Genomic DNA, 14193 nt, shown 5'->3' on the forward strand with positions numbered 1-14193 from the left:
GCAGGAATAACTGTATGCTTATGAGAGGAAAAAAATACTTTCATCAGGATCTGGCTTGTAATGCTTGCTGCTCACTTACCATTTGCTCTGGGTACCATTGTACCTAGAACCATTGTACCCTGGTGCATCGGTGAGCTTCCTGCCCACAGCTGGCCTCTCCAGGCATCTCTGGGCCAGGGGTCCCACACTCAGGTAATGGCAGAAATGGACCAAGACTTGGGACTTCATCCTCCCAGCTTAGAGCATCCAAATAAAAGTCATACATAGATACCAGCATTGCACCATGTACAAGGCCCTGTGAAGGAGGGCTGGTATTGAGGTGGAGAACTGGGGTCACAAATGAACAGATATCAGATTGTATTTTCCAAAAATGACTACAGCAACATATCCAGTCCCATACACTATTCAGAATTTTATCACTCTCCCATTGAGAGGTGCAGCTAACTTCCTCTCCCCTTGAACTTGGTATGACCATGTGCCTGCACCGATGACTGGAAGCAGGGAAAGAGATGCTTCATGACTTCTGTGGCCAGGTCACAAGAAAGGGTGCAGCTAGGTCCCCACTCCTCTCTTGGGCTGCTCACCCTTGACACCCAGCCACCATGTTGTCAGGGAGCCCAAGCCACAGGAAGAGGCCACACGTAGGGGTTCTGGCCGGTGGCTCCAACCAACTGCTGGCGTCAACCACCAAGCATGAGAGTAAATGAGCCCAGTCTTTGAGTTTCCTGGCTAAGCTCCCAGACATTGTAGAGCAGAGAAAAGCCTTCCTATGTCCCACTCACATTTGCAAACTCACAGATTCTGTGAGGGTAATAAATGGTTGCTTTGTATTGCTATGTTTTGGGAGAAATTGTAACTAAGCCACAGTAATCAAAATCCAGAATTTACATTATAGTGGGAAACCAGTTACAAACCCCATGGTGAGGGCCAACCTCCAAGTGAGCTTTCTATAGAAGTGTGTTCTCAAGAGAGACAATCTCATGCCCCCAAGGGGGCAAAAGTTGGTTCTTAGGGGCTGAGAAATTTTTTTAATGGATAAAGTACAGATAAACATAGAGTACGTGAGCAGATAGTACATAAGAGGCATATTGAGGGGAGGCTTCCCATAGGAGGTAATATTTCAGCTGGGCTTTGAAGTATGGGAGATGATGGTGGCAGGAGAAGAGAGAAAGGGACCTCCACCCCCAAGGTGACATTTCAGGGTGTGGCATGTCCAGGTAATAACTCCCGTGTGCGGTGTCAGGAGCATTCCGGGATGTGGGTGGAAGGGCAGATCAGGGCCTGAGTGCAGCAGGAAGGACTCTGCAAAGGCTTCAGGCTTCGTCTTGTGTATTCTAGGCCATGACTAAATATGTGGGAAGAGGGGATAAGGTACAAATGGAGGAGGGAGCAAACACCTCACAAACCATCAGAGCAGGTGGAGAGACAGAGCTCACAGGCCTACTGACTGATGGGAGATGGGGCAGGACCAAGGCCGCCTGGCAGGGGCTGAATTGATGAAGCCTGCTGGATGACTCATCCACATGGGGTCTTAGGAGCCCCAGTGCCAGGGTAACATGTACCTCAGACACCTTTCCTGACTAACTCCCTTTACTGGGTATCTAACTCTGTCTTTTACTACCAGAGTCAGGAAAGGGGCCCCAGAATCTACTCATTTCCTCATTATCTACTCAATGCCCACCCAAGATGGTGCTACAATACAAACAATCGCCAGGCGGCCAATAGACAGAGGATGCTGTATAATAAGTTCTGAAGAGAGTTGTCCTGTTGGCCTGGTGTCTCTTGGGCCCTCAGTCAGGGCCAGGCCTTGGGCCCAGCCAGAGAAGGGGACAGGGTCCCCAGATGCCTGGTGATAGCCGGGGCCTAGATCCAGGGCTGCACCATTGATGAGCAATCTCCACATGCAATGGAGTCACTGGCTTTAGCACTGGAAAGCACAAGTGTGCATTCAGGCACTGCCCTTTAAACGGTGTGACCTTGGGTGAGTCATCTGTCTCTGGGCCTTCACAATTCAAATGACTAACCTTCATCTGTCCATGCCGTGGCATGAGGTTCACGAAGAGGTGATGGTGGTTGTTGGAGTTGCCTGTATGCTACTCAGTGTGGCTCCCCTGGTCTTAATGTCTCCAGTGGAGCAGATGCTGCTCATCTGTGGACCACACTGTGAGTCGGGCTCTAGAGCACGATGAAAGGAAAGAATCATTCTTGCCTGGACCATGGTTTCTTTTGTCAGAAAAGGAGAGATTTCTGAGTGAACAGCTTGTGGGGTGACTGCCTGCCCTCTTCCAGCAGGAGGACCGACTTAGTTTCCTCCCCTTCCCTGATGAGTACCATTAACCTTTGTCCTGGGGTCTAAGATGACCCAGAATGAAGGGTCATCTTGGACCCCGGGATATCAAGGGAAGACTAGGGCAAACTCATAAAAGCTCCTCTTCCTGGACTGTCCTTTCCCCACTGCAGCCGGGATGCCTCGGAGGCAAATCAGAGCAGTGGCTCCAGACTCAGGAATGTGGGCATCCTGGTGTGAGTTCTCCTGAAAGCCTGGGTGGCTTAATGGCCTCGTGCCTGATCGGGAAAAGCCATCACACTGACTTGAAATGGCTTCCCCCAAATGAACAGAGGTGTTCCAACTAATAATGTTCTCCAAATGAAACAACTAGTACCAAGGTGCCCCTACAGACTCCCTGGTCCCCATCTAAGACCCTGACGCTCACAGGCTATCCCGCACATGGAGGACAAGTGGCCACATTCACTCCAGAAATAAGTGTTGAGCACTTACTATATGCCAAGCACTGTGCTGGGAGCTGGGAGGGCCACGGCACAGTCCTTGGTTTCAGTAGCTCATCTTCTAGCAGAAGAGACAGGCATAGAAACACATCATTTCCATGCAGCGAATGTGATCAGAGCAGTCCCTTCCAGGCACGTGGGGTCCCTGAGGGAGAGCCTGAAACCCTGGGGAGCCCAGGAAGATGTCACAGGCCAGGTGGTGTCTGGGATGGGATTTGGAGGAGTGGGGATCTCCCAAACAGAGAAAGGGACAGGTTGAGTTAGAGCAAAAGGAGAAGAAAGAGCCACAGTGTCGGGGACAGGCCCAGAAATGTGAGAGAAACACTGAGAAGTGAAGGGCGTGGAGGGCCGGCCGAGAGAGCTGGAGGCTGGCGGGTCTGCTGACATGGGGCTGTGAGGGCAGGAAGCCTGGACTCTATCTCGACATCTGTGGACAGACAGAAGACTTTAGGAGAGGAACAGAGGGAGAGAGGACAGAGCAGATCTGTGCTTTAGAAAGAAGAACAAAGGCAGTGATGAGAATACACTGGAAATGAGAAAACCTATATGGCTGGGAGCCCATCTTGGAGGAAGGTTGAGACTTGTGATCAAGCAAGCCCCTGGCTTCACTGGGCCGGTGACAGCGATGGTTCCCCAGCTCAGCCTCTCGATCAGAGGCAGCTTCCTTCCTGCGCAGCGTGTGCAGGATGCTGCCGGACAATTCACTTGGGCCATTTCACAGGATCCCCCCAAAACCCTGAGAAGTAGGGATCATGACCCCATTCCACAGAGGAGTTACCTGGAAAGTCACACAGCTGGCAAGTGGCAGGGCTGGGTTGCTGTGGCTCCACAGCCACACCCTCTACTTACCTGGGCTTTCAAAAGCCCACGGGGTGCAGGGAGGACCCTGGGATGCTAGGTTTCCACGACTTATGCCAGCTTGTGTCAAACTTACAATTTGGCTGCTAAAGTTCCACCAATCCTTGGCTTTTCTCTAATGAGGCGTTTTTCATAGGAAATACCAAAAAGATGGACTGTGTCTTCCCCTCTCTCCCTCTTGAGCATTTTGTTTCACTCTCAGGTGCTGGTCGCTAACCTCTGGGATCCGTGGCACTGGCTGGGCTGGGCTGCAAGCTCCCTTCAGCCCAATCCCCACTCCCTCCCTCAGACTCTTAAAAGCTGATATCACTTCGCTCCAGGTCCACCTCCTGGCTGGACAATGAGATGGGAGCTCTCCTTCCCTGAGGCAGAAGCAACCGTGAAGTCAGCCAGCATGTCAGTCCTTCCACTCCCAGCCACAGTGGAAGGGAAGGTTCCAGAAGTGTGGCTGCTAGGCTTGTAGAAGTTGGTGTCAGATGAGATTCATTCATACCCCGGAATGCTCAGAGCTTTGATAAACCTTCACTCTCCTGGAGGAGTCAGGCAAATAGGAAGTGATTCTTTCTCATCTTCTCTTGACAAAAATCCACTTTGGCTCCTGTTCCTACCACCTAAATCCACAAGCATTTCCTGCTGCAGCAGCGCGTGCTCACAAGGAAGAGAGCAGGCAAGGCTTCCCAGGCTGGGGGTTGCGGGGGGGGGGGGGGGGGGGGGGGGCTTCTGAGAGACCGACCTCCCAGCCAGGCAGCAGCGCTAGTGGCAGGCAGGGGCTCTGCTGGCTCCAGCAGCAAGCAACGACCCTACGGACTACAGGGCTCTAGGGCGCAACAGTCTGCAGGGCATAGACAAGGCCATACACAGAGGTCATAAAACAAAATTTATCTTTAATTTGTAAGTGTCAACAGCAGTACAAAAGATGGAGTGATGACGACTAGATTAAGGGTAGAGAGGACAGTCTTGAGGTAAATGAGCATAAATAGGCAGTTCGTATAGACACTCCCCTGAGGGGCCTGGGCCCCATCATGGCATGTACATTATCACCCAAAGATGGCATGGTTAACATATCAGGAAAGCACCTTGTGCAAAAAGGGGGGAAAAAAAGTAGCTAAGGTGCCAACATACACCAGGATAGAGAAAGACAGCGTGTCTTTCCATTTTGTCTTTTCCCTTAATTATGAGGCAGGGGGTGAGGGGAGAGACTTCGAAAAGTACCACTGAAAGATTATTCAATGTTGAGTTTTGTCTCACATCAATACTGCACAGCAAAATCCAAGAAGTTTGTGTATGCAACAAAGCTAAGAACAATGATTCATTCCTTTAAATTTGAAGAGATTCTATTTTTCCCCCCATTTCTTTAATCCTTAGCAAACTTTTTTTCCCATTATCAAGAGGAGAGTGTGAGAAAGATGTGATGGCAACCCTTAAGGTCATTTAAAAACTTTACACTGGACTGTACAAGATTTTTTTTTTGATAAACTATTTACATTTTCAGACTTTCAAACATATTCAAAGCAGCAATAGACACTAGTTTTTATGGTTTTTGTTTTTTCTAATTGCCCAAATAGTTACCAGCCATGGGCCAAGTAGGTACCTGCGTTATACATAGAATTTCTACAAAGAAAATCTGCAGTTAAGATTTGCTCAAGGGTGTGTTATGTGCCGTTGGCGTTTCCAGGGCCACACCCGCAGTGTTGCTACAGGAACCAAAGCACAGTACCTTGACAACAGAGTTGCAGTTGTCCCAACAGCCCTACACACACTTTACACTTTGAAACAGCAGCCAGCATGTCAGTCCAGCATGTCAGTGAATTGTGCTGATTAAATTAACATAAAATACAATCTCACAATATACATCACAAACAAATTACAATGTCGGGAAATAAAAGAGTTACAGTCAGATAAGTTATGTAGTAACAGCTTATAAGCTTGTCTACGGTAATAAAAATTTTACATGGCAAATACAATAATGCATAAACATAAATGCTAAGCATTCTAATTTGCTACACGCTGGAGAAGGTTACAATAAAGACTGCACTTTCCAAAAAGCAAAAAACACATATGACAAAGAAAGACGAACGGAGAATGCACACGAGCAGACCTGCAATGTGCAGCATACACAACAGTTAAATATTTGCACATTCCCCATACTCCAAGAGCACCAGCGTTGAGGCCTCACTTTATGCTTGTGGTTCTTCAGGGATAAGAAACTAGTGAGCAAGATATGTCACTGAGTTGCCGTCAAGCTTTCATATTGCCACGGACACCAATGAGAAGACCTGCACTGTTACCCGTCTGCCCCTCCATCCCTGCCCCCCCACCTCTAGCCCCACTCCGAAGGTACCAGCACTTCTAATACTTGTTCATGAGCTTTGGGAAAGCAATCTGTCCCCAAAGGAAAAGATGGGATGGGGATGAAAAGGAAATGTGTTTGCATATCAATATTTTCAATGATATCAGCAGAGGGTTATGCTCAGTAATAGTATAGGGCATAGGAAACAGAACATAATCGGCATGAATAACAGATAGAAGTTGTTTATTAAGGAAGAAAACACGTCGGTGGGGGAGGGGCCAGATGACTGAAGGAAACGATGCAAGTGCTTTTGTAAAAGGACAAATGAGGTCATACAATATTATACTTTGAGAAGTGAGCTTAAGTGCCAACTCAGTCCTTAGACAAACGTGTACAGAATCAGGCAAAGCTACAGCAACCACTCTGTTATTTTCTCATCAAAAAGGAAGACCCAGAAATAATTCCAATACATTCATCTAGCTGCACTGTTTGCAGTTGTTGGCACTTGGTACAGGGCTTCTCGTATGATTTAAAACTACTAAGTGATTCTTTTTCCTTTCCCTAATGAGTCAGTAGAGGTCACCTCTTTGCAACATCAGTAAATTGAGATAAGCAGCCTGGGCTGTGGTGTTCAAGTGACCAGCCTCCCTTCCTACTGGGGGCAGATGGACTTCCTCGAAACAGTCCCTGCTTTCAGCTAGTGCCTGTGCTCCTGGCTCTGGAGGGTGTGCTCCCAAGAAGAAGCGGCAGGGCTTCATGAGGAAAAGAAAGAAGCCTTTAATTTCAGCCCTGGGGTGATCACACCCTTTTCAAACACCCAGGCTCCAGTGGGGCCAATGTTCAGGGGAGGCCAGGCTTTGACAAGCTCAATAGCACTGAGCCCACACCTGAATTTAGAACTTGGCCTTCGAGTCGGTGTCAGGACCCTGGCAAACAGAATCAGGCCTGAGGACAAGGCTGGCGAGTATCAAATACCAAATGAAGCAAACTGATGCGCTCCTAAAAGGTTGAGCTGGGTACATGTGAAAACAACAAAGCTCTCATACCTTCTGGAAAAGATACTGCATCACATGTGCCAGTCAAACAGAGAAACTGCCAGCCTGCTGCTCCTGTCCACAGATTAGCTTGTTCTCATTCCCTCTTTCTTTCCTTTCTTTTTTCTTTTCTTTCTCTTTCTTTCTTTCTTTCTTTCTTTCTTTCTTTCTTTCTTTCTTTCTTTTCTTTCTTTCTTTCTTTCTTTCTTTCTTTCTTTCTTTCTTTCTTTCTTTCTTTTTTTTTCTCTTTCCTTCCTTCCTATTTTTTTATGGTCCAATTTTAGGTTAGGATTGTCTGCCAGTGTCCCTATTCTAAGTGACATGGAAAATCCTAATCCTGTAAATTCTTTACCAAAATGGCGAACATTTTTATCTCTGATTTGAATATGAAATAAAAAGCACTGAAAAGAGTTTATTAATAATATTTCCTTTAATTGGCATGGTGGGACTTTAGTTCATGACCAATCTCAGGGGCAGATTTTTGCTTTTATAACATCATTCACGCTTCTTGCTATAAATGGTCACAGAGTTAACTTACTCAATTGATGTGGATTCACAAAGCAAACGGACTCTCCCCCAGCTGCCCTGGACATGTGGTATGCTCCATTCATCGACTTTCTATGAGAAAAAAAGCCAAAGTCTGAGTCTGCGGACAGTGGGTTCTAACTGCATGAGGCCCGAGTGAGGGGCTGTCGTGCCCCAGCGCCAGTGGGACGCTGCACTCTCACCGTGGCTGGTAACCCATTACCCCCACACGGTGCAGTGACTCCTCAACTTCTAGTCTGGACCAACACATACGGATAGAGAACAAAAAGGAAATACATAACTTATATCTCACTAAGTACTCATGAACCAAAAATAAATTCTATTTCTATGTTATATTTACACAATTAGAAAAAAAATCTAAAATGAGATGGTAAAGTCATAAAAAACTTTGTTTAAGCCCCACTGCAAAGAAAATGAAGTGATCCCTATGATTGTCATTCTTAATTTCTAAGGATTTTTAGAGCCAGACTTGGCTAATAAATAGAACAAACTGCTTATGCGCAGAATTTAGATTCAAATACAGCATCACTGTTTGACCCAATGCAAGGGTGTTTACAATCAGATCATTCCTGAATAGCCTTTCATTTTCGAGAGCACGACTAGAAGTAACTGAACCCCAGTGCTGGGGCAGAGCTGGAGCTAAAACAAAGTGTTCATACACACATGTATTTTGCATAAATAAATGAAATAACAAGACATAAAAATGACTCAAATCCGGCAACTGTGAGGCAAGCCCACACGAGTCGAAACAGATGACTTTTGTTCATGTAGTTTTCGTACAACAGTTTCACATTAGTCAGAAGTGATAAAAAATACCATTTATATCCAGTGCTTATAACACTTACGAAACAACATCTGTGAGTGTGTGTGTTTTTTTGTTGTTTTTGTTTTGTTTTGTTTTGTTTTGTTTTACTACAATGGAAATCAAGTTTCAGTCCTAAAGAACAGTCCTTTGTTCTCCACCAGCCCAGAATATTATTTTGGCATGGTCATAAAACAAACAAAATTAACCTACTATTCTAAATGTTTGCCTCTGTGCAAAATTAATTACATACATTACAATGCTAGCCATACAGCACTCTACCTATGCAACAAAATAAAAAAGGAGTGGAGAGGGCAAAGCAAAGTCAAGGAGGATGAGAAAAAAACATGAGGATGAACGAGGAGGAGAGGTATACGTTCAAAATAAATCAGTAAGACAATAATAAATACTCATTTTTTAAAGAAAAATGACCTCCTCCTCATTTGAAATAAATGTACAAAAACAAAGTTCCAATCCCCAACCAATATTAAGAACAAAATATTCCTATCAGTACCTTAATCAGCTTATGGAGAGCACTCCCAGCTAACGATGTAGCCAGTATATTGTGGCTAGAGCTAGTTATTGCTATTAGGTATGGCCTTGAGCACTCTTTAAATAAATATGAAGGTACACTATTTTCTTCCAAGTGACAAAAATGGCTCAAGAAATCTGATGGGGCTGTTCCTATGTTCTGGTGATCAGATTCTGGATTGTCCTGTGAGGTGAACTGTCCCATCTGCAGACATTCTCCCACTGAACCACTCTGGTGATGGCTCCCCTCCCCCATAGGCAATCAGGCCAAGATCCCTGTGAGGAGGAGATGGGGAATCCAACCTCACTGCCTCCCAGCCCATCAGCACATCTCCAAAAAAGTCCTTGTGTGACAAGTGTAGTTAATCTTGTTCACACGGAGGCCACAGACAGAGGACATGAGCCTGAGGAACTCCTCTGCTGCCCCAGGAGTGATCTGTTTCCAGAGTTAACAGTGGAAACATCCCCTGTAGAGAATGTATTTCCCCTCCTTCTCCTTCCCTAAGGTTTTCTTTCACCCTCTGGATGTATCATGACTCTCTGCCTCTATCTTTTCGTAGAGGCTGTCACGTGGCTTCTTGCATCCTGGGGATTTTGCAAAGAACTCCCTAAATGGGCCAGATGGGACAAGGCAACTCAGTGTAAAGATGCCAGCCCGAGACAGCGTCACTGTGGCCTCCTCCATGGCCCCCAGCCTTGGGCTGTAGGTTTGGCTGCGGGACTTCTCTGCTGGGAGTCACCACCGTTGACCCTTGCTGCTGACCCTTGCTGCTGAGTGACATTCAGGGCAAATGCCGTGGAGGCAGATCCTACCACTTGCTGCTGAGCTGACTTAGGGGGAAATTCTGGCAAGAGACTCGGGGTCACAGCAAACCTCAGGGGCCTAGCTGTTGAAGTGTAAGACTCTGCACCTGTATGCAAATACACAGCCCTGCAGCGTGATACACACTCATGTTTAAAAACAACACGAAGGTATTTGATAGTACCTTGTTTCAGAAATGCTTCCAGATGCTCTGGGGACAAAATCACTATGTACATCTTTCGTATCTAGCAGGAGAAGGAGGTGGAAGGGCTGAAAAGTTCTTTGGGGAAGGAAGGTGAAAAACAAGAATTATTAAATTAATGCCACCAACAATTTTTTAAAAAATAAATAGTAAGTGGACCCTTGACATTCTGGAATGAATAAATTATTTAAGAAAAAATGTGTTAAGACTGAATGTCAGGGTTAAAGGCAAAGGGATGATGGATGTAGTGAGAGGTGGTCTCGGGCAGAGGAGACCACCATGTCGGTATCTGGTGTGGTGATCGCTCTGGTGTGCACATGTCATATACACGTCACACACTGATGGCACGTCAAGAGGCAAACACGATTGGGTACATGCACTGTGGCAACCTTGTTCATTCCTTTCAATATCTTGTCTCCAGATTCCTGAGTACTTTACCATTTTTCTGGAAAAAAAAATGTCTGGTTTGCTATTTTATTTTAAGATGCCAAAGATTGTCTAAGACTTTGCAGTGTCTCCTTTAAGACTTTTCAAAATATTAAGATTCAAAAGTGATGAAAAAGTTTGGCACATTCAAAGTTTAACTCTACACATGGACACATGGAATTCTGAGGCCTTTTGAATATGCTCTACATGCAGCTGCACACGCCGTGGACTTGTTCTGTTTCACAAAATGAAATCCTCAGTTATTTTCTAAAGTAATTCAGAATAAAAACACATTCACAACCTGTAGGCCGGCACAGCATACCTGAGTGAGAATGTTTAACCCCATCTAAAACAGTAACTTAAACCTTTATCAACATCCAAAAGAAAAAAAAAAAGTAAGACAAAAATATAAGACTTGTAAGACAGCTATGGGTTGAGATAAGTTTTCAAGTCCTGGTGTCTCATATTTAATATGTCTTCACCTAAATTTAAAAAACAACAACAACAATAACAATAACGACAAAAAACTCAAGTTCATGAAAAATCAGGGAAAACTTAATCTGTCTCACACTTTACAAAATAATTAAGACCATTCTGCTGATGTAATTGTGGAGCCACAAATGCATGCGGGCTCTTTAAGAACTTTTTGTTGGGGAAGGGGAGATGAAATGTCAGAGTATTTTAATTCAGCAAACAAATACTCCTCAGTTGGCACTGACAGCTTCTGGGGCTTCATTTTCGCTGCTATAGTCTGATTTGGGATCATCTTCATAGTCGTCATACATTTCCATTTCATCCTCTCCATTAATCATTTCATTTCCAGCTAGGCTTCCGCCATCTGTCTTCATGCCATAAGTGCTCTGGATGACCGGGAGGCTGGGCTCTGGGCTGGCAGAGGTGCTAGAGCAGTCAGATGTCATCTGAGGTGATGGTGTGGTCGTTGCCATAGTAATAGCACCAGGATACACAACACCTGTTCCTGTGGTGATTGGAATCTGAGGCTGTTGCCTGTATAGATTCAGAAAAGTAAAATAAAACAGGGGGAAATATTTATATATATGCTCTTCTGTGTGGCATTGAGAGTCATCCCCCATGTGTGCTAAAAGAGGGCCCTGTTTGACATTCTAAGCAAATGACAAAATGTGACAAAGGTGTTCCCTGGAGGAGTCCTGCGAATCTCTCTGATGCAATAGTTGGGGGTTAAGCAATACAATGGAGCGATTTATTGATGTTTTTGCTACATAAAAGCAGGGTACTTATAACATCACAAATTTGGCAAAGCTTGGGTAACAGCTGGAACAATTCCATAAAGTTACATGTGAGGTTGTTGTTTAAGATTCTCCCAGAACATTAAGAAAAGTAGACTGGTGACATGAGACATATTATAATGACACTGTTAAGTGGAGTTGAGAACTGTACAGAGGAAAGATCAAGATGAAAAAGGATCTGGTGGGTCCCATAGAGTCAGATTTAACAAAGCATAGATTTAGTATCCATGCAAATGTCTATTTACTTCTGTGGCAGAACTTGTAGGGAAAATCTTTCAAGGAGCTTCTATTTTCCTAATTGAGGAAGGATCTTGGATGTCATTATTCCAGAGCCCCTGGGCTGGGGCTGGGGTTGGAGGAGTCAGAAGTGAAGAGCAGTCAGAGTTCTGCCACTTAACAGAATGACACACATTGACTGCCTCATCCTAGAACCCAGCAGGGGCCAAGGCCTGGTCAAAACAGGTCATTCCATCACGATGTTCCTCTAGTTAAAATAAACGACCAGACCCTTTAGAAAGCTCAGTCTCTCAATCTGCAGGGAGACATGGCTCTCTGTCTCAATTGTCCTTGAGTCACTATAAAAGGTCAAAAGGATTAATCTCATTCAGAGGCTACGGCTGAAACATCATTCTCATGGATGCAACAGTCACCAAGTTTTCGCAATCTTAATGTGCAGTGATTATAATTTAAATTTATTTCAAAACGTTACTGTAACTATCCTTTCTGAGCCTCAGTTTCCATATATTTATAAAAGCTGGGGTCAGGGGAGTTGTGGAAGGTCCTTTCACCTTCTAATACTCATGGCTTCAGGTCAGTCCATCACTTAAATGATTCTTATTGACCCTCCACATTATCATTGAAGCTTTCTGTCCACCTCAGTCTCAAAAGAAAGTACCCTGAATCAATGAATTAGCTTGGTTCCCAGCTATTCTTCAACATGTCCAGAGGAACATAATTTTCTCAAAAAGGCCTGCGTACCTTCCATCCTAGCAGAGGAGAAATGATGAAAATGGCCTAGAATCACTCTGTGAGATATCTGATGATGTTATCTTTAACAAACTCTTTCATTCCCTAGAAGGCATCATAATGATCCCTCACCATTGACTAACATAATATATATAATATCTGTTCTCATCTATTGCCTCATTCAATTACCATGGCAGCCCCATGAGGTACTATTATGCTCACTTTTCAGATGGAGAAAACAAGGCCTACCAGCAGAGTCCTATGAACTGAGGTCACGTGACTTAGATTCCATCACTCTTTTCTTTATAGATATACAAGGCACCATGCTTCTGTATCATAAAAATTCCCAATTCCTATCGATCCTGTTGTTATCCCACTAACACTAAGCACCTGTTATTGATCCACTCTCTGTGATGCTCATGGTGAATTTTTAAATGCCCGAAGGAGAAGATGATAGAGAAATCTAAATCTATGTTTAGAAATATCTCATAAAATACTGATTTCCCTCTTAAAGAACCACATTCTAAGAACAGCACACTTCTGCTTCCTAAGTTTTGGGCAAATAAACACGAATATACTGTTATGCCAACCTGTCCAAGGCAGTGAATGCCTCATTAAACATTTTACTGAATTTGGATAATTGCAATACAAATAATTTTGCCTTAATCACATAATGAGTGTGTAGAAAAATCTTTCACTGCAACAGTAAACCCATTTTACAGAATTCCCAATTTGGTGGGCTAATCTGTAAACACACTACATACCATACATGAGCTAGTGGAGAGCACACTTCATTTTCACAAAGGACATTTTCTTTTCACCAAGACTAGGTGGTCATTTTTTGCAGTGTTTTTAACTCAAAATATCAAATTTTAGCTCTGCCAAATAAAATTTGAATTAAGCTCCTATGCTGGGGACCATGCTTAAATGCTTTCACGTTATCTTCTTTAATCTTCACAATTAGCCTTCACAATAAGCCCTCCTTCACAGATGAAGTAACCAATTAAGTTTCAGGGATTTTAAGTTGCTTGTCCAAGGCCACACAAATCCCACAGCCAGGAGGCGAGCGCTTCCTATGTCATGAATGCTCTCCTGGATGTTGAGCATGGGGCAAGAAAGGCAAGCTCACACACCAGAAAGATACTGAGCAATTTGAATCAGAATCAAATTCTTTTAAGTGGGTTTCACATATTGAACAGTATTTGGACATTAAGTTGGTAATGGGTCACTAAAAACAAGTCAACAGACAAATAAAACACCTGTACAGCTTATTTTCTGGAGCAAGATGCATATGATATTCAAAAGCTTGGGTGGTTGAGTGATACTAGACGATGTCACCCACTGACCTATCTACTTTCTGCCTGGCCATTGCCCTCATTCCTTACAGATGTCAGGTCTTGGTTCACTGTGGCCCTCTCTCCAACATTACTCCTGCCTAATTCTTGATGACTTACTCTCCACACAGATGATCATTCTGACACATTGCTGTCTCAGTTTCTTGAACTTCTCTACACTCTGATGATCTGGCCCCCTCCCTGTATCAGTTGCTCACTCTCATGTCATAAGGCAGACCTTGTCATTTCCAACTACAACCTCTCCTTGACCTCAATTTTAAACATCCCACTCTCTGACCACCGCATCTTTCCAGTTTCTTCCTCTACTCCCCAGTTCAACAATTCTC

At 44.4% G+C, this 14193-nt stretch overlaps 1 protein-coding gene across 18 annotated transcripts in view; it reads right to left on the bottom strand.

Moving 5' to 3' along the window:
- Positions 1-7216: 7216 nt before the first annotated feature.
- SOX6 (SRY (sex determining region Y)-box 6) overlaps positions 7217-14193 on the bottom strand; it is a 384360-nt gene continuing 377383 nt past the window's right edge. For all 18 annotated transcript variants that reach the window (XM_014530922.1, XM_014530923.1, XM_014530916.1 and 15 more), the window contains one exon: positions 7217-11286. In XM_014530922.1, the coding sequence (XP_014386408.1) occupies positions 10983-11286 (304 nt within the window). In that variant the 3' untranslated portion in view covers positions 7217-10982. The remainder of the gene's footprint in view (positions 11287-14193) is intronic.

This window comes from Myotis brandtii, unplaced genomic scaffold (genome assembly GCF_000412655.1).
Source record: "Myotis brandtii unplaced genomic scaffold, ASM41265v1 scaffold782, whole genome shotgun sequence".
Classification (NCBI taxonomy): domain Eukaryota; kingdom Metazoa; phylum Chordata; class Mammalia; order Chiroptera; family Vespertilionidae; genus Myotis; species Myotis brandtii.